Below are 27,431 nucleotides of genomic sequence, written 5' to 3'. Positions count from 1 at the left end.
CTGGTCTCCATCACTTTCCACCTATCCCCCATACCAAAAAGAAAGAAAGAGGGAGGGAAAAAAGCACAGGCAAAAGTACTGGCCCTTCACCATTAGGTCCCGAGGCTTGCTCAATATGCTAAGAGCTACTTTAAAAAACAAAAACACTAGCAGGATGATTTACATAAAGAAAAACCAAATAAGTAATGATTGCATAAATTCAAATTTTATCTTTTATTTCTTCAGGGTCTTCTCCAGGCTGGGGCAACTGCAGCATTTTAATGTATATTTCATGACTTTTTGAGGTCAGGTATGCTCCAAATGCAATTTGAAGGATTGCAGCAAATTTCATCTTTTTGTAAACGGGTTTGCAAACCATCATCCAGTAGTGCAGCATGTTTTCTTTGCCTGGCATGGGAGTTGTTAAATACCTGGGGTGGGGTGGAAATAAGAATTAGCTTGACAATTGCAAACACTAGGCTACGGTTAAATTCAGCCTTTATTAAGAAAGTTATCTGGTGGAGCAGCAGTTTACAAGCTCTCTTTAGTCTCTTTGTCAGTTGTCTCAAGATTAGGCTTTCAAAATAGGTGCTAGCCCACTCTTACCAAATTGTATACTAGACACTGCATCTCTTTCTGTGTACTACCTCATAATTATACTAAAAGTGAAGCAAAAACTGAGCAAATTCTATATATGGACAAAGCATGTGTTAATTAAATGCAGCCACAACATGTGAAAGGGGACCAATTTACATGATGCCAGAAAAGGTACAAAAAGGTGTTCTACAGACTAATGGCTCTATATTGTTTCCAGAAAACACTTCATTAGGCACAAGCTAACCTTTTAGCAGTTTGAAAGCACTCCCGGGTGCAAGTAGATAAATGGGGACCGCTTACTAGCGGGAAGGTAAACGGCGTTTCCGTGTGTGGCTCTGGCTCGCCAGAGCAGCGATATCACGCTGGCCACATGACCCAGAAGTGTCTCCGGACAGTGCTGGCCCCCGGCCTCTTGAGTGAGATGGGCGCACAAGTCTGTCAAGACTGGCCCGTATGGGCAGGGATACCTTTACCTAATGATGCAGACTTTGTTACACCTATTTATTTTACAACCAGTTGTTGGTCCATTATTCAGATTTCCCTTTCGGGTGGTGTTCAGGAATGAAAGAGCAATAGCAAGTGCTTGTGCTTCAAGCAGATTAACCCAGACAATGGATGTCTGAAAAGAGTAATGGAGTGGAAGCTATACTTGGAAATCAGTTTAGGTAATCCTAGAAAACTGAACTTAGGTGTGGAAAAACAATGGGTGCATTTTAAACTGAAATTCCATTTTCGGGATTTCCCATGTAAGGGTGAACAGCTCATGGTCCCAACACTGGTAGCACCCCCCCTCCATCCCTTGCCATCAGTGCAATGGATTTTCCAAAACTGCACATGTAAAAGCTGAGTTTACATAGAAGATTAAAATCATACCTTGTTGCAAGAGCGGCATTCAAAGGCAGAGCTAGGAAAACGGGGTAGCACCAACCTATTACTCCTCCAATTAAACCACCTCTGATCCAGGCGCAAGTTGCACAATTTAGATCACCTGGAAAACGAAATAGACAGATAAGCGGGAAAACACTAAGTCTGACTTAAATTTGCAGACAAATAACATGAGAATTAAGTGATGTAGTGACAGCATCCCTATTGCAGGCTTACATCACTGCATCTTAAAATCTGCTTTCCTAATTTTGATTAGACTTTGTTAGGCTGATAAGCTGCTCAGATTTCAATAGCACCTGTCATAAAAGTATTGCTGCAAAATATTCCTGAGATTCCCTAAATATATGCCACAAGAGGGACCAAGGTGTGCCTTGAAAAGAGAAGCCAATGCATTGGGCGTTCTAGCACTATAGACTACTCTCCACCAAAATATGTACAGTGACATGATCCAGAATCATCACTTGCTAACTGGGCAAGATGGAAGGTTGAGTATTTGGAAGTAATTTTAACAGCATTATCCTGCAGTTTACACTCAAAGGGGACTAATAATCTTTTTGAATGCAAGAAGGCTTTCCATGTTGGATGCCAAAAACAATTATCTACATCTATATACTGAGTTTCTTTTGGGATGCTTCGGAAAAGTATAGAAACAACAGTAACACCAAATTGCAGGTAAGGCGCTGAAACACCACACTGTATTATTACTGTTTTAAAGAACTGGTACTCTTCCAGCTGTGAGGTCTTTCATACCATCAGTGGGTGGGGCACCCCCCACCTCACCTGCACCTTAAGCTCATTTTATTTTCTCAAGAAGAGAGTAATACAGTGAGCTAAAGGAACAAGTTTCCATAGCCCTACATATCTGGGGAGTATTGCAAATAGCCTCTTGTCTTGTGAGTAGGTAACCTTGTCCCAGTGTGGCTAATACATCCTTCCCAGCACAGACATTTCAAAGGTTACAGTTCGCTTTGAATGCAGATAACGTACCTTCCATTAAAGGCCGATTAATGAAACACTCATAAGTGACCACAGTTGTAATGAACGGTAAAACAGCCATGGGCAGAGCAGATACAATACGAGCTTGGGTTATATTCAGGACACGTCTAAACAAGCTATTTGCTACTAAGCCGCAGAGACTTCCATTGAAGGCAAGGAACATGGATCCACTTTGAAAAAAACTCCTGTGGAAGAAAAGAAAAAAACATCTCAACAATTGCTAATAGCTGTGCATGTACAAACATGGTGCATTAGGAGAGTTGTATCCTTGTGTGCTGTGCAAAGAAGCACATTTGTGAAACCAGACAAATACTGTATTCTTTGGGTATATCCCCCAGTGCTACCAGTATGCTGCTGTGTCCTATTAGAGCTGACAGATACAACCACTTGCAGTATTAAAAAGGGGCAGTGATTTTCACAGCTGCAACAAAATACTTAGGATTGCAATTCTACCTATTGAGCTATAAGCCCTCTTATTAATTGGAGAACTATTCCAAGTGTCCATTGGATTGCCAGATCTACGCTTAGAGTGAACAGTTGTCCAATACTCTGAGGCTCCGATAGAGGATGCAAGCATATGAGCAGCTATAGAAGGAGCAGCAGGAGGGACCATAGTAAATACATCACTTCAGCTTCTAAGGACAACCATAGTCACTGGCAAGAACCCTAGCAGATCCTTAAAACTGGTTTGAAGATTTTGCTGTTCTCTTGAAGAAATGTTTTACAAATGTTTTTACATTTCTAAATAGCAGAGGGTTTTATGTTTTATACATGATGGGGTCATATATAAAAAGCAACGTGTGGTCTTCAGTTATTTCAACTGACAATACTAAATACATTTTCTGAAGTCCTGGGACCTGTCTTTTAAGTTGAAGGATGCAATTAAAAGTTAAACTAAATAAAACACTGAAAGTGTCATTTCAGGTCACATTGGTTTCAACATCCAACATTGTCTTTAATGTTTATCTTGCTAATCCTGCTAGTCAGGTAAAATAGCATTCCCTATTTTTGTGAATAGAGGAAACCAGAGACTTGGCATAGGCTTCCATGTGGTATTTTGTATGTTATCACGTGGGCTCCATTCTTCACAAACTACTTGCACCATGTACAACAAGGTAAATTCTTCAATGCTTTGAAAATGGGAACAGAAAAAAACAACCCGAGTTTAAAATATTTTTTAAATTTGCGAAGACCACTCACTGATCTGCCGCTGAAAGCCTCCCAAACCTTTCTTTCAGGATTTCAGATATGTCTCTACTTGCACTATGAACTTTTTTTTCTGAAGTAGGTTCGATCAATTCTCCTGCCATCTTAGTTCCTGGAGCACTGGGAAAGAAAACGAAATGGTGCTGATTACAAAAATGAGCATGTATGTATGTACATCAGACACACCAGCAATATGATTGAAAGAAAAACATATTTAATGACCCAGGCATAATAGTTTGTGAAATTTACAGCCGAGAAGACAGCAGATGCCCACATTATGTCAACTCTTGGATTTTACTGCACAGTATAGTCCAAGAAACAGAATACCGTAATTTTCCGTGTATAAGACGAGCCCCCCCCCCCCAATTTTTTAAAGTGTAAAACCATGGGTCGTCTTATAAATGGAATGTAGCAATTAAATATAGAAAAAAATACTGTAACCATAGGGGTGGGGTCCACCGCTGGGCGTCTAGCCTGTCTGCCTCCTCCCATTCAGCCCGCCTTACAGCTGGTGGGGAGGAAGTGGATGGTCCATTTATTGCGCATGGAGCAAGCTGCCGCAGCTGCTTAACACACACAAAAACTCCCCAAAGACACCAAGCATAAATTCCCTTAGTCTGTGTATCCATGCATGTCCCCACTCCTTATATCAAATTAAAAATGGGAGAAGTCCATTGATCTAACATATTTGACATTGGCTTGGTTAGTAAGGTTGTTCCAGTTTAGTTTGATGGGATACAGTAAGTAATCTGGCACACAGTTCAGGGTTAGATCTGACCCACACAATAGAGTTGCTAGAGGGCATGTATGAAGTCCTCAATTGTATCCTGTTGCTTCCAGCTATACAGACAATCTCTGATTCGCACTGGGGTTATGTTCCAAGTCACTGAGCATGACAGTGTAGTGCACATAACCCCACTACACCTTCCACCTCCTTCCGGGTCACTACAATCTTTGCATATCACCTGCATGCACATAAATATGTTGTTGCCTGGACAAGCGAGTAACTCCAAAATTTTCCATCCCAGTTTCTAACACTATTTACACCCTGAGAGCCACATTTTCCAGGCAATGGGAACTGTTAAGAATTGAGCCAGTCTTCATACTTCTTTATTCCCTCCCTTTACATGCTCATGCATTGTGTCATTGTGCTGCTAAGAAAAATTCCTAAATTCACATTTCTTCTAAGAGACGTAATCAACCCTCCTGCCCTCAATTACATTTGGATATTTTCTTCGTATTTCATTAACAGTCACTGCTGTTAACTGCTATACATATTTGTTGCTGTCATCCATCTGTCTCGGGGATGAGCCTTTGGGGGTGTAGTCAAGCTGTTGGAAGGTTGCAGCACCTGCTGTGGCTGTAGAGACCGATATGGGAGAGACATGTTTTGTTGCCCCTGGGGCAGATTAAGGTGTCCAGTTGTGCTGCTGCAGTAATGCATCATGTCTCCCCCTTATCAGTCTCTTCAGCCACAACAGGCGCTGTAACGCCAACCTTTTGACTTCACCCCTGAAGGCGCACTCCTCCATTGTCTTCCAAGCCTGACAGATGCCAACAACACTACTTTAAAAATAATAAAAAATAACATACTATGCTCACTATATACTAATTTTCACTTACCACAAAGCAGCGGGAAAGCCGCACCCATAAATGATTGCAATTCTATACACGCCTGCAGGGACATAAGCTCCACGGGAATAAGACTCTAATTTTAAATAAAGGGAAACAGTCTCACCAGGGAGGCCCCACCGAGAGCCGCAGCTACCGGGGGCGGGTGACGTTGCCCCGGGGAAAGCCTCCAGTGGGGCGCCACTGAGGCTCCCAGCCTGTGCGTGTTTGTACGCAAATGCATGGGGTGTGTGTGTGCCAAGCTGGGTTATTGACTCGGGTGAAACAGAGCCTAGTTTCGCCCCTGCCCCTGCCCCAACCCCCAAACCTCAAACCCACCATACTCCATAGTCTCCCCACATTTGACGTCCATCGTGACCTTGAGCGCCGCTTCCCCCATGCAAACATACCCGCCGGGAAAAACTCACCTCGAGCCCTAGAGCTCTGCAAGCCGTTTAAAAACTTATTCCGCTGCCGCGGCGTCCGCCTCTGGTTTAAAAAAAAAAAGGCGACTCGGCTACAGCACTGGCCAGGCGCACGCCCTTCCCCTGGGGGCCGCCATCTTGGACGATCACGTGACGTCCCCCCAACGACCCTCGGCTGGGTTCCGATTGGCCCCTAGCCTGCTCGTGGAGCCGGGGGAGGGGTCTGCCTCCGGATTGGCCGAGCGGCCCGTCGTTCTTCACGCTGGTCAGGGAGGGGCTCCCCGCCCGCGTTGCTAAGGGACGGAGGGAGGGCGGGAGATGGAGGAGGAGCGGCGGCGGCGGGCGCGGTAACGGCCGCTCCATGGAAACGCGGCTGAGGCGGCGGCCGCGGCGGAAGAGGAGCAGCGAGCAGGCCGCCTCCCTCACAGAGGAGCCCTCGATGGGGGCGCAGCAGCCCGCGCGGCCATAAGGCGACCCAGGCGAAGGCGGCGGCGGCGAGGAGGGGCAGCAGGTGGGGCGAAGGCGGCCTCGGCGGGGTCCGGGTGGGAACCTGTGGCCGCCCGGCCAGGTAGCTCGCGCCAGTTACCTGAGGGGGTTGGCCGCCCGCCGCGAGGGCTGATGGGAGGCGGGAGCCGCGACGACGACGAGGGTGGGGGAGGGCACACAGGTTCCTCACTGGCTCTTATGAGGGGTGTGTGGGGAGGGTCACAGACAGGAGTGTGCGTGTGTGCGTGTGTGTGTTCCTGCATGTGTTGACCCCCCCCCCCAATCATCACAAGCCATCCCACGAGGCCCTGGAGTCCAGCAACATGTAGGGTTTTTTTTTTTTACTCAGGATCCCCATTGTGGCTCTTATGGGGTCACTCAGAGCACCCCATGCCAGACAGGAGTGTGTGTCTGAATATGTATAGAAGATTACCCCCATCACAACCCTTCACATGAGTCTCTGGAGTCCGAATACACACACACACCCCTACACACCTGAGTGTCTTCATCCCCCATATATATATATATATATATATACAGTATGGGGGACAATGACTCTCAGGTTGCCCAGTATGGCTCTCATTTGCAAAGCTAAGCAGGGCCTGAGATGGTTGGATGGAGGATGGTGTGTTGAGATCCCTGCGTGGCACGGGGTTGGACCGGATGACCCTTGGGGTCCCTTTCCAACTCTACAAATTCTATGATTGCAAGTGGGTGTCTTGGTCACACAGGGCAGCCCTTGCTGGACAGATTTGTGTGAATTGCGGTGTGTGGAGGAGGTGGGGCTTCCCACATTCCAGCAGCCCCATGTTTGCTCCTGTCAGGCAAGGGGGTGCGTCTTGCTCGTGGGACCACCCCAGCTCTCCCCACCACATCACAAGCCTCCCTCCCTTGCTGGCCCTTTACCCGTCACTCCTATCCCAAGCACCTGCGTTAAAAAAAGCAACCCAATATTTCCCACCATCACGTAACATCCTCTGGTTGCCCCCACCCCATTAGCCCACCTTACAACAAAATCATCTCCCTTTTTATTTATTTATTCCCTTCCCCACAAATTTTCTCTGTGTCATTGGGGTCTTTCCCGCTGGTGCTGTCAGGGGAGGACTTCAGGACAGATGTCCAGCCCCTTCCCCTTAGTGAATGAGGGGAGGGGAGCAAACATAGCAGGGCTGGCTTAACTAATGCATCTTGAAAGTTGTACATACCACTATGTAAATATGGTTGGTTGAGGCTATTCAGTCTAGAGTCAAAGGTTAACTAACTGCCCCTGTGGAATTGTCTTCTCTTCTCCTCAGTTTCTGGCCACTTCACATTGGTCTCTTCCCCCACCCCCAAAAAACTTGCATCAGGCCCTGCCTCTGTTTTCTGCTTGCTCCACTCTCTGCAACCATTAGTACGCTAACTAGTCTGCTTTGTAAAGTGATCACCAGCCCCAGCAGCAGTTACTGACCCTGCTCACATCATTTATCTCCTAGAACCACCCCACACATGGTGAATCTTGCCTAGCCACTGGTCCAGTGTTAGAAACAGAGATATGAAAGCTAAATGACATCTTAAACACCTTAAACCCAGGTTATGGGTGCCGCAACACTTTTTATATAAAAATATATATAGGCACACTTTTTATATAAAAATACAAAGCTGAAAATGAATGAACTGCACCTAAAATCTTATATTCATTTTTCACATCGTCTAGTCCTCATCTGATGACTGCAAAAAACAAACAGAGCCATACTTCCCCTGCCTGGTCCTCTAATATTCTTATGAGGGTCCCTTCTCCAGTCTTCAGAGAGTGGCTGGAAGTGGGGGAGGCAGAAAAAGGGCCTCCTTTTCTTCCAGCAGTGGCAGTTTTAATCTGAAATCTTAGGTGCAGTACTGCGCCCAGAGTTCAGAAACTGCTCGCAATAATGAAATTTCCTGTTGCAAAACGCGCTTAGAACAGTGGGAGTTTCGAACGTTGCACTGGTCCCATCCCATCTTCTTATGGGTTTTCTGCACTGTCAGTAGCTCTTTTCGCAGTCCACCTTGCTGGCTCATACCTTGCTGCTAACAGCAGCCACTCTCTCCCCACTCTGCTTTTGTAGCTGAAGGGAAGAGGCAGATGGCAACATTCAGGGGTCTGGCACTATATCAATTTAAATTGCTTTTCTGTGCATACAGTTAACTATCACTTCATGCAACACCTACCTCTGTCCCTCACCTGCGTTTCTGACCTTTAAAAATCCCCCCCCCCCAAAAAATCCACTTTGGCCACTTGTGTACATTTGATACTGTTTCATGTTGTCCTTCACAACCACTTAGCTTCTTCCCACAACGCTTGTAGCGGCCATATTTCCTACGTAACCTTTTTTTTTTTTTTTTTTTTTTTTGCAACCTCACACCATTGGGCACATCTTGCCTTTATACTCTGTTTATCCAATATCCCTTTAGATCCTTGTACATGACCCACTTATCTAATCCTTTCATGTCCCTTCGCTCCGTGGAAACACAGAGTACTGCTTCATGTAGCCCTCTGCTCCTGCATTCCGCCTCCTTGGCCACTGATCCCCTTTCCCACATTCTCAAACCTTCCATGTTTCTACAACGGTGACAGTCCCCCTCAAGCTTGCATATCTGATGATTCTACTCCTCACTTAAGGACCCAGGTCTCCATGTAGTCATCAAATCCAGCATAGCCCTCTCTGCCTGAATGCAGTGTACCCTTCTCATCCTATTTTTGTATTCCTTCACTACACAATTATCTGCACAGCTGTTCCACATCAAATACATAATGCATCTTTACTACACCCTTGTGCTTTTTCACACAATTATCTAACTACTTTCTTAATGCTGGTCCAGTTCCTCAACCCTGCTCCTATGCTGAAAACCCCAATGGTTTAGTATCTGCCTAGGTGTTCTCATAGATAAACACTGACCCACCTGCATGCACATTTGCTGCTATTTTACAGCCACATCTGCAACCCAACTTCATTGTGTGACTGTTCTGTTGCTACAGTTAACCTCCCATACTACCCTGTTTCACAAGTAGCACTCTGTTGAGCTTGCTTCCTGGTCTTTGGTCCTTCAGTGACTCAGCTCCTTGCACACTCTTCTTCACATGCATCTCTACCCTGTTCTCCACAACTCTGAATCCTAATTTTCTGAATGCCATTAACTAGTAACTTGTCCCAGTCACTCTCATTCACCCTCTTCTGCTAGCTCTGATTCTCCCTTCTGCTACCTTTATATTCCCCTCTTAACATTTTCTGCTTCCAAAACCCTGATTACTTCCCTGCTGTTTTAATGGACAGTGTTCTCAATTCCTATCTCCTTTATGTTTTCCTTCTCAAGTTAAGCTTTCATATGGACATTGACTCCACTCTTGTCACACCCCATCAGTCACCTCTTCCCCGCTTGCACAGAATTTCACTTGAAACCATGCTGTCCACCTCTTCTAAACAGCCTTCCTCAAACCTTAATTTATTTTACTTTGCTTCCTAAAGTCAGCCTTGTAAGCAAGCCCCCCAAATGTTACTGGCCTGAAAAATGTTTTACTAGCTTGTAGTACTGCCTGTGCCCCCTCCTTCACAGCCATCATGGAAATATGTTATGTGCTGTTAGTGTCTTAGGCAGGGGGTTGGGGTGGAAATGGGCTGGTGGTGGAGGGATGAAGCAGTCAGTCCCTCTTCTAGCAGCCAGCTAACTCACCTGCATGGAATTCCTGGTCACCTACCAGGCAAGTGTTTAAATACAAGGCTACTTTAAATGTCTGCACTTAGTTTATTACTCTAATCTTTCCATTGCTGCTCTGTACACTAGGATTTGCCCCTCTCCCACTAACTTTAAAGATCTTTCTTGAGCACTACTCCCTCAGAATCCATATTTGATGGATGCTTTTTACCACTACCCCATTTAGCAGATGCCTCTAAAACTTTATTCTAAATTCACACTTTTCTCCTCCTTTGTTCCTCTTAATGTTCACCCCAGTGTTCTTCCCACAAACATTTTTTGTGCCGTTTGAAGTTCTCTTCCTCTTCCTCTTAAGCCAACCTTTCATTTCAATTATAAAGAGCCAAACTATTAGAATATGAGAATAGGTCTTATTATTGGGAAACAAATATCTGTTAAGTGATAGGAGAATGATAGGAAGATGTGAGTCTGCTTGAAAGCAATTGAAAAGCAGTGGAAAATAACCCCATTGCGCCATTTTCACCCTTTGAAGATGCAGTGCAGGGTTACGTGTAAGATGTACCATTGTGCTTCACATGTATTAGAGACTAATTACCCCCTTAATCCTTTATTTTCAATGTTTTGGAAGGGAAAAACTGTCAATTGCATTTTTTTTCCATTTGCAGGGGAAAAAAGGAAAATTGGAGGTTATGGTGAGGCCAGCCAGCTGCACCAGCAAACGGGAGAACCTCCGACTGACTTCATGGCCTGCTCTGTTAATATTCCAACATCTCTGCATAACATTTGGAGAAGCTCTGCTACAACCTTGCTCCTCTCTCATTAGGCAGCTGCGGCTGAGCAAAGAGTGAAATGGCAAGCAGTCAATGACTCCTGTGCACAACAGTCTGCTCCACCAGCCTGCCCTGTGAATAGCACTGTCACTTTAATAATTCCATGCTGAGGGATTGCTTTCAATCCTCTTGGGCTTAATACAAGCAAAGATCAGAGGGACATTAAAGGCCAGAAGGCTGGGTGGAGAAAATAAAAATGAAAGTGACTGCTGTTTGGTAACCGAATGAAACCTGGGAGGTTTTTCCCTCTCCTAATACGCAGAAGACCATTGTGTGCATCCAGTGCTGTAGCTAACTGGCAAAAGTCACCTGTGATTGCAGCAAAAAAGGTCCCTTTCAAGCTCTTCTGTCTTCCTCGGACGTTTATTTGGATTATTTGAGAACTGGTTTTAAACTTGGGTGATGCTGGAATGTGTTGAAGTGGATCATTTGGACTGCCAAGACTTGGACTGTGCCTTAATTGTATTTCCTACATTCACTTAACTTCTTTAAAAAAAAAAAAAAAAGCCCCTATTCTGTCATAAGAGAGAATCTTATACAATTTTGTAGGCTGACGAGTGTTTTCTCTTGTATATTTTTATAGATTGGGAAATATTTTACAGATTTTGACAAGTGCTCTGGCAAAAATTCTCTTAAACTTTTTTCTTCCTTGCTGTTTCCATGGGTTGTGTTGGAAGTTTTTAACTGGACAAAAACTCTGAGTGCCATTGTGGGAGACGAAGATGTAGAGCTCTGTTCCAAAGCTGAAACTGTGTGTTTTGAATTGAATGGCAGACTTCTGACCTTACAAGTCAATCCCAGCGGGACTCTGTTGATACCGGTAAATAAGTGTTTGCGTCCAGTGCCAGAAATAACAGCGAGAATGCCAGTCAAGAAGAAAGGTGGGCTATGAAGCTTCCTATCTCATTTTTGTCTTATCTTTTTAACAAGCTGGATTTCTCATACATGCAGTTTTACATTAAAAGCATTTGAATGGGAGAATGAAATTGTTGTTTGTTTGTTTTTCTGTGGAGAGGTGAAAGAGAAGCATTTCATGCATTTTGTTTTTCATGCAAAAGGATTCTTTACTTCAACTGGAAATGTTTTAAAATCTGCTAGGACACATTTTGATCTCAAATGCTGGTTTCTCACAAACCTTTGTAGTTTATGTAGTACCAGGGTGGCTGTGGGTGGGGTATAGGAATGAGAAACCCTGTAATCTTGTACATACAAGAACTCCAACAGTAAACATTTTTTTTATAAAAACAAATAAATAGAATTTCTCTGAAGTAAATTTGTGGGCTTAGGGTTTATGGAATAGCTTTTAAGTGAGACTTGATTTTTTTTTAAAAAAATAGTAATTCAAATCAGTATTTAATGGTACACTAAAATGATAAAACCTTTCTGATTTGTCATTTTTCATTACTTTAGATATATTTCTAAAAAGTGCAACAGTATACCTGTCATAGCCATCATTTAGCCATTAAAGTATATGGAATATGTTTCAAGATTCTCCACTACTAGGTTTATACGTAAAATAAAACTGCTCATGAAAACAATATGATTTGAATAATCTTTTTTAAAAAAAGTTATCTAATAATGAAGTAGTGTTGGGAGTTGTGTGGCTGTAGCTAATCAGATTTTTTTTTTTATAGTAGCCCTACATTTCCCAACTCCGTTTTACAAAAATGTGTATATGATATATAACAACAGTGAGATGCTCATCGGAAAGATGAGGGGGGTCTGAAGAAGGGAGGGCTTGGCTGTTGTTGGGGGTGGAGTTCTTATAATGCATCTTTGTTCTAATGCACATAGAGACACCTCCTCCTCCCTTGCTTACTAGCATCCCCAATGCTTTTCCTTTTCCTTGTAGGAATGGCAACCATTTACTTCTTTGGGATATAGGAAGGCGGTGCCTGCAGCCCTAGGGACACAATTGGCTTGCTCCCTGTATCTTAACCCATTGGGGATCCTATTTGCATAGTTCTGGGTTGTGTTTCTGGGTTATGCTACAGTGGCAACCTGTTTCTCAGTTAGGGATAGGGTTGAAACCTTTCCTGAGACCCTGGAGAGTACCACCAGTCAAAACAGATAGCACTGAGCTACATGCATCAAGTGGTCTGATTTGAACACGTTACAGCTTCGCATGTTCAATGTTGCCATCAGTCCCTGCCTTGTGAAAAGCATGGATATTTCCCTTCAATAGCAGCCATGATCAACAGAGGTGCTACACATTTCTAGAAAATGGTGTGGTTTCTCTTACTGGTGGCGTTGTTGCTGTTGCTCATTTGCCACAATAATTAGAAATCTGGATGATTACTATGGTGCCTGTTCTGAGAAACGTGGCTTGGAAGGCCTGGAGCTGTGCTGACATATCAAGTGGTTGTTTACTTAGAATAAAAGCACAGGATAAGCATTCTTAGGACAAGGCTAACATTTCTGGTGCCTGTGCCAGAAACAGTGATTATGTTGAGAGTTCAGCCACTTTTGGTAATCTACGAGATCTCCCATCACACGCATGCTAGAACTTACTCATTCACGCCAAATCAAAGGAAGGCTCGGCACATACGGACACCGGGAACACTGGGCTGAGCTGCCACCTGTACTGAAATTAATGCTTGAGCAAAAACTCAGCATGCAGTTTCAGAGTGCAGATGGAGCCCTGGACTGAGGCAATCACATGCACTCTCTTTTTGCATCCATAAGCACCTTAAAAACCTTGTGATGTTAACTAGCTCCTTGATTTTGGGAACATTTCTCCAGAGTTTTCTCACACAGAATAACTTCCCCCCTGAAGTTATCTGCACATAATACCCAGAAAAAACTGGTTGCCCTCCCACATGGGGGCTTTGCTCTCTTGTTGTCTTAGTTCCAACATAGCAGTTGTTTTAACATGTAGATGGCAATTGTCTTTTCTATTTTAGTTCAAGCGTAACCTAATCTGGCCAAGAAAGCCAAGTGATTTGCAATATTAAAGAACAACCTTTCTACATTAAACAAACATGTTTCCCAGTAATGTATTATTTCATGTTACAGAAATATAGCTGAGATGTCTGAAGTCAGATTAATTTAAAATTGTCTTGCAGAATAGCATGGCAATCCTGTTTATAATGAATAATATTCATCGTAATCAGTTGAGGAAAGCCAAGAAGCATAAACAGAAGCACCCAACTGAGATGGTACAAGATTTTGGTGCCTGAGCAGAAAATCTAAGTGGTGATACAATTAAAGTATTGGATCCAAGGAGGTTTCTTCTCAGAGGAAGGGAGCTTGGATCCAATCCATAGAAAGCTAAATAATTGAACTGCTGCCCTTTAATATTGACTCACAATTTATCTCCGCTTGCCTAATGGTAGGGCTAGCTTATAGCATCCAGAGAAAACTTTTCACAAAAGTTGTTACCAGGAATGTCCAGAATCATCCTGCTTCATGGTGTATCTGAACAAGCAAGCAGCTGTAACGGTAATATTTTGCATGGATGTTAAGATGACCAGACAGTGTCTGAAACATTCAGGAGCTGACTGCTCTGTTAGCAGAACATGGCTTAGAAGTGGTGTATAAACTGGCAGCATTCACTGCAAGTCCTGTAACTCATATGTTAACTTAGTAGTGAGGTTATGTACATTTACAGTAGTAAAACATTGTTAGTAAACTACTAGTAAAGGTAATGGGACCCCTGACCATTAGGTCCAGTCGCAGACGACTTGGGTTGCGGAGCTCATCTCGCTTTACTGGCCAAGGGAACCAGCGTACAGCTTCCGGGTCATGTGGCCAGCATGACTAAGCCGCTTCTGGCGAACCAGAGTAGCACATGGAAATGCCATTTACCTTCCCGCCGGAGTGGTACCTATTTATCTACTTGCACTTTGACGTGCTTTCGAAATGCTAGGTTGTCAGGAGCAGGGACTGAGCAATGGGAGCTCACCCCGTTGCAGGGATTCGAACCGCTGACCTTCTGATCAGCAAGTCCTAGGCTCACAGTGCCACCCGCGTCCCTTAAACTACTAGTAGCAATAGTCAAATATCCTTTAATGTTCATGGCTTGTGTTAGGGACAAAATTTGCAGTGGCACACTGCTAAAAGTCACATTGAACTCAGTGAAACATGCTTCTGAGGATTTCCACTGAAAGTCTATTAAATTTAGCTCAAGAAGTATTGGCACAGATTTGCCCCTACCTTGCAAAAAAAGAAGTATTGTGCTAATAAGGAAACTCAGGAAGACAGGTTGGCATGGATTGCTCAAATGCGCATTATGGATAAGTGTGTTGTTTTGTTTGTTATTTTGACGGGGCATTCATTTGCTGATCAGATCTTTTCTGATATATACATGAGAGCTGTTCTTAAGTCTTTGTGCGCTGGAATGCACACTCTATGGGCTGTGGCAAGGGGGCAAGGTCTTGTCGCAGCACCTTTAATTCCAAGGTTGATGCTGGAGAAGAGTTCAGGGATCACTTAGAGTTGTGTTTCATGCCCAAGTGCAGGATGAAAGCAACAAGCCCCAGCCCCCCTATTGAGAGTGGGGGCTGTGGGGCTTCCAAGGAACACACATGCACAGTGCATTTCCAAGGCCACCTGCACCCCAGGCATTTCTAAGGCATCTCAAGCGTAGTTGAAGTGTGGGGATGAGACCCTGCACCTTCTCCAGTTCCAAGGGTGGGAGAAAGGAGTTTACCACACTCCCCATGGCAAATGTTCCCCTACCTCTCGTGAGCATGGCGTCGTGGACACTTGCTGTTGTGAAGCAATAAGTCAGCTTTTTAAAAATGCATTTTTGTAACTTTTAACAAGGCAGCAGTTGTTTAAAGAAGTAATTTTTTTAATAAAAAGAAGAAAAAGGTAGTTGTGCTAAGCAGGCAACAGGCCAGTTCTTCAAGCATCAATAGCATCACAGCTTCACGGGATATTGGACAACCATGGTTAAATATTAGGCAATCAGGGCAGGCACGCTGGGGAACTCTACTGGCAAGTGAGAGAAAAGATGATCCATGCAGTGTGTATGCAAATACGACAATAGGTCTTATGTGTAAAAAGGGAAATTTTGAAGCAATCCCCAGTGGGATTCCATGGGAGAGCAATACCTGTCGTTTTCCCTTTGAGAAAATCTGTTCCTGTCAGTGGCCTTTTATTTGCCAGTAAAATTTTCAGGTTTTTTTTTTTTTTTTAGTGAAGTGAATTTGGAATATTTCTCCACTGTTTTGTTTACTTCCTATAATTTTGTTAAAAGGTTGCAGAAGGAAAAAAGGCAGTTTACGGAGGCCAGATGTGAGGTTTTATTTTATGTAGGAGTGCTGGCAGCCAAGTTGCTGGCTGTCCCCACGATCAGTGGGGCTGGAGTACAAAAGTGGGTAGAGGCCAAAAAACAACAACCCTACTTTTTTTTTTAAAAAATGTACAGGTTGTGGATAGGGGGATTATAAAACCCCTTTGGCACCGAATCACAGCAAGGGAGCTGTAGGAATGGCCAGCATTTTCTTTTGTAAATAGACAGAATTTGCAGGGGATCAAACTTATTGGCATATCAGTCATTGAAAAATAAAATAAAAATTACATGACTATTACTTTAAATGGGAAAAAGTTGGTGGGGGGAGAATGCTGGTGAGCACATTGGTCATTGCACAGAAAGGCAAATTCAGATCTAGTTTTCAAGGTGGCTTCTATTTACTGGCCAAGATGGACCTGCGGTCTCACTTGGTATATAAGTAAGCTTATTGTGTTCAAACGTGGTTCTCCACCTGGAGTCTTTAAGTAGTAAATTCCCGGAAAGGCTTCACTGCTTGGCTGTATAGACAGGACCAGTTTACACAAACATATTGTGCTTATTGTGGGCAGTTGGATTAAACTGGATCTAGGAAACCCAGCCAGATGGGTGGCATATAAATAATAAATAATAAATTATTATTATTATTATTATTATTGGAACAAGTTCTGTAATTTGTCATCTACCCCCTACTAAACACAAGCAAAACAAGGATGGAGGGTTATGGATCATTAGGAAAGGGAGTGAAAATAAAACTGGCAGAATTGTAATGCTATAACCATAGAAATCTGTGATGTGATAGCACTTGAAATATTGTGCATGGTTCTGGTTGCTGTGCCTCAAACAGGATATTGAGATCAGGGATTTTGTTTTGGTTTCTTTTATGGAGAGATGGGGTTGGGGGCTAGAGCAGGTGTCAGGAACCTTTGCCCAGCCAACTATTGCTGAGCTACAGTTCCCATCAGCCCCAGGCAGCATAGCTAATGGTGATGCACGATGGGAGTTGTAGTTCAACAAAATCTGCAAAACCGAAACTTCCCCACATCTGGGCTAGAGCAATTCCCCCATGAGGAAAGGTGACAATATTTGGGTTTGTGGTTTTTTTTTTTAGTTTATAAAAGGCGAGTAAGGAAGAACATATAAGAGTGTGCATAGTGCAGAGCAAATAGATTGCATCTTCTCTCTCTCACACACATATAATATTAAAATTAGGGGTTAGCTGGGTGAAGATTCAGGACAGACAAAAGAAATTACTTCTTCATACAGTGTAAAGTTAAACTAAGGAATTCATTCCCACAAGGTCTACTGATGGCCACCAACTTGGATGGCTTTAAAAGAGCATTAGGGAAAAAATCAGAAGCCTTAAGTTTTTTCTTCCCTGGTTGGAGGCAGTATGTCTCTGAATGCCAACCAATGGCAAGTTGTTGGGAGATCACTATGGCATGCAGGTCCTCCTTGTGGGCTTAGTAAAGCACATCTAGTTTGTTGTTGTTGTTTAGTCGTTTAGTCGTGTCCGACTCTTTGTGACCCCATGGACCAGAGCACGCCAGGCACTCCTGTTTTCCACTGCCTCCAGCAGTTTGGTCAAACTCATGCTGGTAGCTTCAAGAACACTATCCAACCATCTCGTCCTCTGTCGTCCCCTTCTCCTTGTGCCCTCCATCTTTCCCAACATCAGGGTCTTTTCCAGGGAGTCTTCTCTTCTCATGAGGTGGCCAAAGTATTGGAGCCTCAGCTTCATGATCTGTCCTTCCAGTGAGCACTTAGGGCTGATTTCTTTCACAATGGATAGGTTTGATCTTCTTGCCGTCCATGGGACTCTCAAGGGTCTCCTCCAGCACCATAATTCAAAAGCATCAATTTTTCGGCGATCAGCCTTCTTTATGGTCCAGCTCTCACTCCCATACATCACTACTGGGAAAACTATAGATTTTACTATACGGACCTTTGTTGGCAAGGTGATATCTATGAAAACAAGGCACCGGATTTGATAGGCTTTTGGGGCTGATCCAGGAGGGTTCTCCTTTTGGAAATGTGTGATGGGGAGAATGTGTTTGCTTTATACTGCAATGCTCAAGAAAATTATTGTTTTAATGCCAGTAGAGTGGTAACGTTTATGTCTTACATTCATGGGGGGGGGGGGGATATTATTTAACATATATAGCTTGGTGCTTGTTGATAACTTTGCTTTATGGGTAAACAAATCTTGCCCTTACTTTTCAGTCCCCCATTCCCACTTAGCTCTTATGACGCAGATATTTACAAGGCTGCCAGATGGGAAACATCAGGTGGTCTAAAACTGTTTTGAAAGACAATACATTTTGGCTTCCTAATATGTTATTTCTCCCTTCTAATATACCCTTCCCCCCCACCCCCAATAATAATCCCTTCCCTGCTAATGGCTTTTAGGTGGCTTTTTGCAGACTTAACAAGGCAGTGGGGTCTGTGTCAGAAGTCCCATGTTATTGACAAGGCTTTAATTTTCTGCTGCATCACGTGGCAGTCCTAGCCTGTGGCATACCGTTGCTTTGCATACTGTTTGACATATAGCTCACGTTCAGATCATGGTTGTAAGCAATAGCACCAAAATCTAGGGCTTATTCGGTTTGCTCTACAGGATAATCGGATGACTGAAAAACACTTAACTACAGGGATGCTGTTTGTGATTGTTCCGACAAAGAGTGATCTCACTTAGACATGGTGAGCTAGTTCGAACAGGGAGCAGCACAGCTCATCTTGCTAAGAATTTGCAGACGCAGTAGGAGAAATAAGCCATTGGGGAAGGCTGTGCCACACATTTACAACTCCATCTATTGCAGGCCATCAATTTCAGTGGGACTTATTCCCAGAAATGCGTGAATAACACAGTAGCCTCAGAATTGGTTTAATATAGTCTCTCAATCACCACTGAGAACTATATAGTTCTGCGGGTGGGGCTGGGGAAAAATCAGAGAAACTGCAATAAAATGTTGCAGTGTGTCATGTTCCTATTCAGGCTTCTAGCGAGCCCATTCCTCTTCCAGAACACCCCATTCCACCTCACTCATTTCAATTCCTTTTCTTCTGATCGCCAGCATTTCATGGCCACTGAGCACGCTTAGTCCTCATTTGAATGTTTTTGAGTTCCTCTTGTAGGGTTTTTGTAAAAAAAATTTTGCAAACCTTCGGGTTTCCTTTTGGCTTCATGAGGACCATAACTCAGACAATGAGTTTACAATTAGTATATCAGATACTAAGGACTCTCCCCTTCTCACAACTGCAGCTCCCAGATTCATTGAGGGAACATCTAGCATTTCAACTCCCAGCTTAGAGAGAAGAGTTAGATTCTAGAGACCCAGGGTAGGAGCTGAACCATCTAAAATGGCAGATCTAGCAACTCTAGGCTTGCCATATTTTGAAGAGCAAAAAAGAGGACACTATGACAATTCTCATTTTAAATAATATACAGTGGTACCTTGCAAGACGAATGCCTCGCAAGATGAAAGAGTTTTTCGTTTTTTTAGTTGCTTCGCAAGACGAATTTCCCTATGGGCTTGCTTCGCAAGACGAAAACGTCTTGCGCCTTTTTCTTAAAACCGTCAATGCATTCCTATGGGAAACTGTCAATGCACAGTGGTGCTTCGCAAGACGAAAAAATTCACAAGACGAAAAAACTCGCAGAACGAATTAATTTCGTCTTGCGAGGCACCACTGTATGTGGGCTATAGAAGCTGTGATATATTGCTGAGAAGAGAAGAGGAAATCAAGTCCTCAACTACCAGTTATGTCTATGTCTCATCCAGAAAGTATAGCCAGACACATTTTGGCAAATTTAAAATATGCTAGTACAAAGTTGGTGTCAGTTTGCAATAGTTAATTATGCTCTCCAGGAGCTCACAAGTAGGGGTGGATTAATTTGTATACAGCCAAACCTCGGCTCCCAAATGCCTCCGTTTTGGAACATTTCGGCTCCCAAATGCTGAAAACCTGGAAGCAAATGCTCCGGTTTTGAACGTTTTTCGGAAGCCGAATGTCCGATGTGGCTTCTGTTTGAGATCAAGAAGCTCCTACAACTAATCGGAAGCTGTGCCTCGGTTGGGGAATATTTCAGAAGCCGAAGAGACTTCTGGAACGGATTATGTCTGACAACTGAGGTTTGACTGTATTTCTTATTTTCCCAATCAGTTTCTTATTTTCCCAATCTTAAGTACAGTCCTTCGCATTTCCACATCAGTTTGCTATTTTTTTTTAAAGTCCTCATGAAATTTCATTAGCATATTTCTCCTTACACATATTTCTGCATGCCTTTTTGCCTAGCGTATGCTAGCTTTATAAAGCAATTTCCAGCAATAAAGTAACACATTTTGCATGTTATTTTCACTAGCGTGTGCATTTTGATACCCATTTTACCCTCGTAAACACATTTTTGTACCCCTTAAATGGCCTGGAGAACTTGAATCACATTGCAAATTTTGAAGGATGACTTCTTCCAATTTGCATATAGTTTTGGAAACTGCAAATTAGGTAGGACACTCTTGAATGCCTGCCCATGAGTGTGCTGGCGTCGCACAGACCCCAAGGTCCACCCCTGACTGGAGAACATTGCTTGGGAAAAAGTCACAAAGAGGCTGGTCTGGTTCATAGCTAAAGATAAAGGGACCCCTGACCATTAGGGCCAGTCGTGGCCGACTCTGGGGTTGGGGCGCTCATCTCGCTTTACTGGCCAAGGGAGCCGTCGTACAGCTTCCGGGTCATGTGGCCAGCATGACTAAACCACTTCTGGCGAACCAGAGCAGCGCACGGAAACGCCGTTCACCTTCCCGCCAGAGCGGTACCTATTCATCTACTTGCACTTTGACGTGATTTCGAACTGCTAGGTAGGCAGGAGCAGGGACCGAGCAACGGCAGCTCACCCCAATGCGGGGATTCAAACCGCCAACCTTCTGATCGGCAAGTCCTAGGCTCTGTGGTTTAACCCACAGCGCCACCCGCGTCACGTGGTTCATAGCTACCTCTCCGCTATTTGCTTAGGGGAGTATATCCTGTCATGCAAAGTCTGTGGCTCAGTCACTGAACTTTGCATGCAAAAGCTCCAAGGTTCAATTCCCTGCATCTCCAGGCAGGACTGGGAGAAACCAGTGATCTGACCCTTATTATAATGCAGCTCCCAGTAGGTACTGGACAGGGGTCAAAAACCAGACCCTCCCATTGAACGCCTTCATAATCAACTACAGTATTCTACCGATTTACAAGCTGTGCACAATAGCGGGCTTTGGGCTCTCAACTTCCAGTGGCACTGTGTGTGCCTCTTTGTGCTCCATTCTACAGAATTTTCACACTACCCTAAGGCTACCCAAGCAATTGCATATTCATGTCATGGAACTGCAGAGGGGAAACCTGAAATTACGTAAACCGCGACACAATAATAAACTCATATTTATAATGCATTTGCATTTTTTTTCCTGCTTAAGCTGGATTGCTGCAGCTAAGCCACTCCAAAGCTAGACAGCATTTCTACCTTGTTAGCTAGAATTTAAAATAATCTGATTAAAACGATCCAATTGCTGGTGTGTGTTCTAGGGCTACAGTTTGCGCCACTTTAGCTGGTTAGTATTTTGCCTCTGTGTTGGCATAGGCTCGCCACTTTTCAGCACCCGAATCACAGAAATGTAGTAGATCATGGGTAGGCAAACTAAGGCCCAGGGGCTGGATCCGGCCCAATCGCCTTCTAAATCCGGCCTGCGGACGGTCTAAGAATCAGCGTGTTTTTACATGAGTAGAATGTGTCCTTTTATTTAAAATGCATCTCAGGGTTATTTGTGGGGCATAGGAATTCGTTCATATTCCCCCCCCCCCAAAAAAAATATAGTCCAGCCCCACACAAGGTCTGAGGGATAGCGGACTGGCCCCCTGCTGAAAAAGTTTGCTGACCCCTGTAGTAGATGAACAACTTTCTTACCAGGGAGATCAAGCGGAAGGCAAAGTTTTGCCTGTTTCAACACCTTCTCGCTATACTGTTATTAAAAGGCATAGGAGCCAGGAAAGTTTAAAAAGGAAAGTTGGCAACCCAAATTTGATTCCATGAAGTATGTGGGTTGGGGACCCTCTTTCCTACCCCTCAAGCTGCTGTTAGCCCCATGGTGTGGGTGTCCCCCTCTCCCACGCCAGGACTAATAAGATGTAGGGAAGATTCAGCAAACAGTGTGGAGGAAAAATAGTTATACCATATTGACCCATTCCCCCATATCCACAAAACTGGCTTGAATGCAACCTGAGTGGAGCCTATATTTGGGCGCAGTTTAAACTTGGTTGAATACAGTACGTCTTATATGGAGTCAGGCTGTTTGTCCATTTTAGCTAAGTATTATCTAGGCTGACAGGCAGTGGCTATCGGAGGTCTCTAGCATAATCTGTTGCTGGCTATTAACTGGAGATGGCCGGGATTGAACTTGGGATCTTGTCCGTGCAGAACGTGTGTTGCATCACTGATCTATAGCTAGGGCTGAGAGAATGTACCTATTTCGGTTCTCCCGGTTTCTCATTTTTCCAATCTTAAGTTCAGTTCCCCACATTTTCACACCAATATGCCATTATTATTATTATTATTATTATTATTATTATTATTATTATTATTCCTCATGAAAACTCGTCAGCATTTTAGTGCAACTTCCTCCTAATATACACATATCTCCATGCTTTTTTCCTAATACAGTGGTACCTCTGGTTACGAACTTAATTCGTTCCAGAGCTCCGTTCTTAACCTGAAACCGTTCTTAACCTGAGGTACCACTTTAGGTAATGGGGCCTCCCGCTGCCGCCGTGCGAGTTCTGTTCTCATCCTGAGGTAAAGTTCTTAACCTGAGGTACTACTTCCAGGTTAGCAGAGTCTGTAACCCGAGGTGTATGTAACCCGAGGTAATACTGTATACAGTTTTCAAAAGCAGTTTCATTTCCGCATGTCTCTCCACACACCCTGCCAATGTATACATTCCATGCTCACTGTACCCCATTCTATATTCAGTTTTGTGTTGTGGTTATGGTTTTTTTGAATTGTTAGTTGCTTGGTGTCCAAAAACAAGACAAACAGAATAAAAAGAGCCCCCACAGCAGCCACAGGGAACTTGGGCAGTACCAAACTCTGACAGCTACTCACAAGTTACTTGGTTAGAGAACGGCATTGCAAAATTTGGAGAAGTAGAAATTTCAAAGGATGGCTGCGATTTGGTTTGCATATTGGAGAATTAGGCAGGTTCTCCTTTAACTGAGAACTGAATGGAATTTCTTTCTCCTCCCACCCCACTAGTAGTGGCACTTCTTCAGAATAAACAACCCCCCCCCCCCTAAATATCCTCATGGTCCCCAAACACCATTCATCTGATTGAATTCAAAGCTCTCACCCCCACCCTCGAAAGTAAAAATTGAAATATCATGAGGTTTTCTCACAGATGTCTTGTAGTTTGGCCATGAGACACTGAAAACAATTGTGTCTTTGAAGGCTGGAGAGTTGTTTGCCTCGATTGCTTTAAAAACAACAACAACAACAACAACAACAACAACAACAACAACAAATTGTTGCTGTTTATTGTGTTGAATATATGCTATATGGTAATTTATGGACCTAATAGATATCTAAAGCCATTTGCACATGCAGAATGTAGGCACCCTGTATATAGAAATGAGCAAACCAGTGATATTTTAGGGAGCAGGCTAGCAGGTGGGGCCCATGGCTTACATCATAGGAGCCTACACAACATAAAACACTGTTGCTGTACGTAGGTTTTATTTTATTTGTTTTTATCTTATATTTTGGAAATGTACATCCAGGTTTTTTTTCCTTTAAATTTTTTTTGGGGGGCCCCAAGAGAGTGTGGCCCTGAGTTATAGCTTGTTTAGCTTATACGTAAATTCGGCACTGAGGATGACAACTGTTTTGCAAACAAACCAGGATGTATACTCAGTGAAGATAGAAGGTAATCCAACCTCCGTCTAAGATTTGTGCAAATTAATCAGGATGAATGCTCAATCTATAAATCATCTGGAGGGGGCCCAATAGAGCACAGATTTCTGCATGCACAATGGAAATTTCCCACCTCTCCTCTACCAGTGCACCCCCCTGAATCTGTTCTGGGGGTTCCTATAACAGATTTGGGAGGGCATGAAGTATGCAGAATGAGGAGGGGGGAAATTCCACTGTGCAAGTGGAAATCCTTGCATTTTTGCATCTTTTTAGTAGAATACTGCCCCTCACTCTGCGGCTCTCAGCACCTGCTGCCTGAGGCAGCTTCTTCTCTCTGTCTAATGATAGAGCCGGCCCTGGTTGCAATTAGACTCTGGTTACAAGGGAAGCATCTCTTGGGCGTCTTTAGGCTGTTTCCCTCCTGTTAGTCCAGGGAGTTTCTGGCTTAAGTATGAAATGATTGTGTGGTTTTCAAGGCTTGCAGCCAACTGATTGAGTTGCAGAGAGCTTTTAAGCAGGCAGAATGGGAACGATGCTCATTTGAACCAAGAGGCAGAGTGCAAAATCAATTACAAATGCAAATATGTTTGAGTCCTAAGAATAGCTGCCTTTGTAGCTAACTGTGCACTATAAATATCCAAGGTAGAGCTAATCATCTATTCTCACCCAGTGAAGGGAAAGAATCCTCAAAAGCTCCTACAATCAGATGTCGGTCTTACATAAGTAGGGTTGCCAACTGACCAGAAAAAAGCAGCTCAGCCTACTCCTGTGCTTATAACAAAGGAGTATGTTGGACTCGTTTGGAGACCCAACAATTACCTGTTAATTGCTGCTGATTAAACTACTATCAACTGGACACAAAAAGTTAGAAACCCTATACACAAAAACGACATTTACTTTAATTGGTAGCTTCTTTAATCCTACAGCATTTAGTCAACAAATTAACCTTGGTTATGCGTTGCAGAGATAGTTTTGTGAGATTTATTTGTGTGTGTTGTTCTTATCATTTGACAATATTTAATCTGTAAGTATATGTGGGAAAGGAGCTACTTTTTTTGTTTGTTTTCCATTTTGCATCAATAGTCAAGGTTTTGTGGAGTGACAACAGAGTTGCAAGAGCTTAGTCAACAAGCTGAAAGAGGCAATCAGGTCTTCAGTTCAAATATAAAAGCTAAATTGTTTGTCGGGAGCCGAATGTTGAATAAGATCATGGGTTTGGTTCTGGGTCCAATTTTAAGCGTCACCTCCAGATGGCAATCCCCCCCAACCCCCAACCCCCAACATTTCAAGGATGCAGAAGTAGGAGGAGGGATTGAGAACAGAAGAATATAGTCTTCAATTGTTTACAGAGGAAAACTGTTACTGAAATACGTGATGCTATTGGGGGTTGAGGTATTATGGTGTTGGCCTGGAGTTCCCAAGCAGTGTTGATTATAACACAACATTTTAGGACTGGTGACCTAAAGGACACCTAGAGTGGGGCAAAAAGCCATTATCTTGATTCAGACCACAGATGATAGAATTGAACTGCTTCATGAATTGTGAGCCATCAATTTCACAGTAGAGTCTCCTTTGAAGAGTTATCAAGCAGCCCATACTGATCAGTAAAGTAATGTATCAGGTAACCAGGATTGTTTGTTACCTGTTGTTGATAAATCTCCATTTTGCATCTATTTTTGCCCCTTTGGGGATGCTTTGTTAAAATGTTCTTGGTGTGAGTTGCTAGAGCTGCCATCCTCCAGGGTTCAGCATTCAGCCCTGCATGTTTAGAATTGCAGAATCATAGAATTGTAGAGTTGGAAGGGACAACAAGGGTCATCCAGTTCAACTCCCTGCAATTCAGGAATCCTTCGCCCAACATGGGGCTCGAACCCACAACCTTGAGATTAAGAGTCTCGTGCTCTACTGACTGAGCTATCTACATGCAGAGCCCAAAAAAACCCACCGTATTGGAATTTGTAAATATGAATGTAAAGGGAGAACTGCCCTTAGCTATACATTACAGGAGATGCACTGGTCCACATTTTTCCCAAACGGTCCCTCTGGTAATGTCTCGTAAAAGTGACATGTCATGTGATGTCATCATAGTCAGCATCCCTCCTCTCCAGTTCATTGATCACTGTATGTAGGAGGTGGGGAAACAAATGACTTCCTTTTACCAGGGACAGGAGCTGTGCATCCTGTGTAATAAATATCTAGGTAGGCCTTTAGATGGTTTGCAAACCAAAGAATTCTCCAAAGCATAGCTAATGCAAGTCATGCTTCTTAGCTGTGCCTTGAAATCTCCCAACGCCACTTCATTTCCTATTTATCCAAGGCCTGGGCTCTTAAAATAATCATATATTCATGGCAGACTTTGGAGCACTGATTCATTTTTGAAGTGGTTTTTGGCGCTGGACCAGTTGCTTGCCTCTCTAGTGTGTTATTTTGCGCTGAAATCCCAGCATAGGGAAGTCAATGGGAAATTCTGAGAACCAGCCGACACCAAATCATTAGGAAGAAACCTGAAAAGGAGATCTAAGGCGTTTTACACAGTGAATGTTTGTTCTCGCTGCATTTCAAGTCAAATTTGCCCATCACTGTACACGTACCCATGGGCTGATGTGTGTTGAAGTCACCTGCCGTGGGTGGAGTCTGGGGGGGTGATGTCCTCACCTGATGGAATTGCCTGATTGGTTTCCCACCCCGACCTCCGCCTTTGGAAGTTGTGATGGAAAGGAAGGCTTCACATACCTGGGATTCAGTGTGCTTCAAGTAAGAAAACTGTGCTCAAGCTGGCTTGAAGTTGACTTGAGGGAAGCCACGTCAGAATGCAGTAGTTTACTAGAAATTGCAGGATAGGTCTGGATCCTGTGTAATCTCATGTGTACATGGATGCCCTACTTAGGGCAAGGTCTTCAGAAGCCACTGCAGGGAAGAGATGGAGTATGACCACTTTGGGGACTGGGAGAGCGATGATTTCCAAAGCTGTTGCAGCAAACTTCATTGTGCTGTACTTTGATTCTGATTATGGTTTTCTTGTACGATTGCTTTATTTAATGTGTGGTGCTTCTATTTCCTCTCAATAATCTGTTCCTGCTTCTCCTCCTCCTCCTCCTCTGTTTTGTTACTCTCAGCGTTTTCAACCCAGTTAACTACTTTTATAACCTTGGTTATTTTTATTTGTTGTAGACACGGATCGAGCTTTAGCACTTCTGGAAGATTATTGCAAGAAGCTGAAAAAGCCAGAAGAGCAGCCACTGAAAAAGGCCATTAAAAAGGTGATGGGCATCTTTAAAAGCAGCTTATTCCAGGCATTGCTAGGTACGTAAATCTGGCTAATGCTTATTTTTTCTTCATGGTTGTTATGATTCATGCAATTAGGTGCTGAAGATGGATGGCTCTTGGATGATTCTCATAGATTGGCTTGGTTAATGGGGACATGTGAACAACTAGCCTGATGTGGGAATGTTCCATGTGGAGTCCGGTTTATTAACTATGGTTGCTATAGGTGGCAATCACCATAGAGTAAAGAATTTGAAAGACCACCTTGTCCCCTGTAGATCAGTTCAGGGCTTAAGACAACAGAGGTGGAG

The 27,431-nt window shown here is 43.6% G+C and overlaps 2 protein-coding genes across 13 annotated transcripts in view; one reads left to right on the top strand and one right to left on the bottom strand.

The window, feature by feature from the left end:
- Positions 1 to 194: 194 nt before the first annotated feature.
- LOC310675795 (transmembrane protein 126A-like) lies at positions 195 to 5,852 on the bottom strand. 2 transcript variants are annotated; one of them, XM_083436896.1, is made up of 5 exons: positions 5,703 to 5,852; positions 3,658 to 3,783; positions 2,449 to 2,642; positions 1,450 to 1,564; positions 195 to 410 (listed from the first exon to the last, which is right to left on the bottom strand). In XM_083436896.1, exons 2-5 carry the CDS (start codon positions 3,765 to 3,767, stop codon positions 200 to 202), a joined length of 630 nt encoding a protein of 209 aa, XP_083293022.1. In that variant the 5' UTR covers positions 3,768 to 3,783; positions 5,703 to 5,852; the 3' UTR covers positions 195 to 199. The 2 variants fall into 2 exon arrangements, with proteins under 2 accessions (XP_083293022.1, XP_083293023.1); XM_083436897.1 differs by lacking the exon at positions 5,703 to 5,852 and adding an exon at positions 5,287 to 5,338.
- A 156-nt stretch (positions 5,853 to 6,008) lies between these two features.
- DLG2 (discs large MAGUK scaffold protein 2) overlaps positions 6,009 to 27,431 on the top strand; it is a 901,255-nt gene continuing 879,832 nt past the window's right edge. For 4 of the 11 annotated variants that reach the window (XM_083436178.1, XM_083436211.1, XM_083436207.1 and 1 more), the window contains exons 1-3: positions 6,012 to 6,210; positions 10,520 to 11,565; positions 27,028 to 27,159. In XM_083436178.1, the coding sequence (XP_083292304.1) occupies positions 11,547 to 11,565; positions 27,028 to 27,159 (151 nt within the window). In that variant the 5' untranslated portion in view covers positions 6,012 to 6,210; positions 10,520 to 11,546. Of the gene's footprint in view, positions 6,211 to 10,519; positions 11,566 to 27,027; positions 27,160 to 27,431 lie in introns of all 11 variants that reach the window. The other 7 variants (XM_083436209.1, XM_083436210.1, XM_083436208.1 and 4 more) reach the window with 4 other exon arrangements.

This window comes from Podarcis tiliguerta (assembly GCF_965153285.1).
Source record: "Podarcis tiliguerta genome assembly, chromosome: 4".
NCBI classification, from domain to species: domain Eukaryota; kingdom Metazoa; phylum Chordata; class Lepidosauria; order Squamata; family Lacertidae; genus Podarcis; species Podarcis tiliguerta.
The sequence above is the reverse complement of the archived record's forward strand: the minus strand, read 5'-3'. Positions and strand labels throughout refer to the sequence as shown.